The 2,300-nt window shown below is 48.1% G+C and overlaps 1 protein-coding gene across 1 annotated transcript in view; it reads right to left on the bottom strand.

Moving 5' to 3' along the window:
• Positions 1-1,246, bottom strand: part of COLEC12 (collectin subfamily member 12) — a 92,608-nt gene extending 91,362 nt beyond the window's left edge. The window contains exons 1-2 of the mRNA XM_035903013.1: positions 1,207-1,246; positions 799-849 (exon numbers count right to left, since the gene is read on the bottom strand). Coding sequence (XP_035758906.1) covers positions 799-849; positions 1,207-1,246 — 91 coding nt within the window. The remainder of the gene's footprint in view (positions 1-798; positions 850-1,206) is intronic.
• Positions 1,247-2,300: the final 1,054 nt, after the last annotated feature.

Raw genomic sequence — 2,300 nt, 5'->3', positions numbered from 1 at the left:
AAAAAAAAAAAAAAAAAAAAAAAAAAAAGAGTAGAAAAAACCTTTATGTGCAGCCTTACGGCAGGACTTTCCAAGCCACAGATGCTGGCTCTGTGGTTGGCTGACCTATCCAAAATAAAGCTCAACAGCAGGGAGCGGTGGAGTAGTTCAGGGGGTAGAAGAGGTCATGCGAATGTGATCCCCACCTCCCAAATGCTGCATCTCCTTATGCTGCCTCCCCCTGCTCCTTTTGGGATGGAGGGAATTGTTGACTTATTTTTTATTTTTTATTTTCAACCTGCCTTTCCTATCCGTTTGCCAAGTGGGGTTGTTGAAAGTGACTCTTGTTGCAGCCTCTTTCCCAGGAGAGAAAAAACAAGGTGAACTTTTATCCCGATGGCTTATAGTTGAAAAAGCAGCTAGCAGCTTGGACACCAGTCTCGGGAGTACCTACAAACCCCACTGCACATCAGTGTCTGGGCCGAAGGAAAATGTAAGAGGCGTGGACCTTTTTTTACAGCCGGCACGTTCATTGCTGTTGAGGTATGGGCTTCATTTTTGTAATGCTAATGATCAAATAATGAAACCAATCACTTCTTGTTTGTGATCAAGGCTATTTCTGAAAGCGTTCTGTTTGCTAAGAAAATAAATGAAGTCTAAAAATCACACCTTCCTCTGGGCAGATATTAGAGTTGAAGTGGATAAATGGGACTGCACCTGTACGTTTTGGTGCTGCCAGCAAGGGAGGTTTTCACAGCAAGTGTTTGCCTTTCCCTCAGCACTACGTAATAGCGAGCTGAAAGACCCGCTGTCACTTACCAAACCTCTTGTAGCCAAAGGACTGCACCTCCTCCTCCTCTGCAAAATCGTCTGGAAAAAGAAAGACACAGCAACAGATTACTACTACCACTGGAAAAAGATGGCAAGACGTTTTTACAGGTGCATGTTTATAAATCAATGTACTTGAAAGTTTAATTGATTTTTAAGGAATGTTACTGATCTTCCCCTCCATTGCTCATAAACCACCTCTGTCCCCGGGTAGAAAAGGCAGTATGGAACCTTTCCCCCAAAACAGTATCACCAGCAGAAATCCAGATTACAAATGGTTTACCACCTGGCAGCTATCCTGGAACCTCCTTGGCCACCTAAGTATAGACCAGAGCAGACATGTCCCTCACCACGATGACGGCCACAACTGTCAATGGCGTGCCACTTGGGCAGGCTCACCCGGACCACGGCACTCGCTCCAGCCTGCTGCCTGCGCCATCCAGGTGGTCAGGCTCAGGTTATATGTGCACCAGCTGGGCCATTTGCACAAAGTTTACACTATGCTGAGTAATGAGAGAGAAGTCAAGGGGACGCCTGTCCGTCCATCCACCACCTCCCATGGGCACTAGCTTGTCCTGAAGAGGGAAGATCTGTTAGAAAATGGGAAACAGAACTGATAAACTCAAACAGATGAGAAACATAAAAACCATTTAAGCCCTTTTGTTCTCATCTTCACCAGCTAGCAAGCAGTAAAATGCTAATAAACACAATTTTATTTTGTCAGAAGCTTAATTTCTCTCCGCTTCCTTCCAGCAGCAAAGGAAAAGGCTGGCATCAGCAGAAGAAATACACCCATGACTTCTTAAAAAAAAAAGAAGGATATGTTTGTGTGTTCAGCCTCTTTCTACTGACACAACCCCTCTTTCTGCTGAGTTGGTGAAGGCGAGAGCCCTGCCTCATCACCAGCGCCAGCCTCTGCACCAGGCGACCAAGAGCCAGGGAGGGCAGCGCAGTCCGGGCTGCTCATCTCCAACTTCCCTATTTCCCAGGGGAAGCAATGTAGACCCCTTCTTGCTCCTGCAAGAACCATTTCATGTGTGTGTGGGGAAGCCTCTGCGGGGCTCTTTTTAAACAGGACCTAGGACACGGCTTCCCAAGCGTCAGCCATCGGTTCGCAGCCCACCACTGCGCTGGGGAACCTCATTGCCTTTGCCACATTTCTGAGCAGAAATGTGCAGGCAAACCTGCCTCCACACTGCAAAAAATGTGGGTGGGGACTGACAGAACCATTTCATGTGTGTGTGGGGAAGCCTCTGCGGGGCTCTTTTTAAACAGGACCTAGGACACGGCTTCCCAAGCGTCAGCCATCGGTTCGCAGCCCACCACTGCGCTGGGGAACCTCATTGCCTTTGCCACATTTCTGAGCAGAAATGTGCAGGCAAACCTGCCTCCACACTGCAAAAAATGTGGGTGGGGACTGACAGCAATCCCCACTCTCCAAAACCTGGGTACTCCTGGGCTTTCATTTACATCGCAATGGCGGGGGAGGGGGG

Source organism: Egretta garzetta, unplaced genomic scaffold (genome assembly GCF_000687185.1).
Source record: "Egretta garzetta isolate BGI_Z169 unplaced genomic scaffold, ASM68718v1 scaffold229, whole genome shotgun sequence".
Lineage (NCBI taxonomy): Eukaryota > Metazoa > Chordata > Aves > Pelecaniformes > Ardeidae > Egretta > Egretta garzetta.
This window is presented reverse-complemented; position numbering and strand designations above follow the sequence as displayed.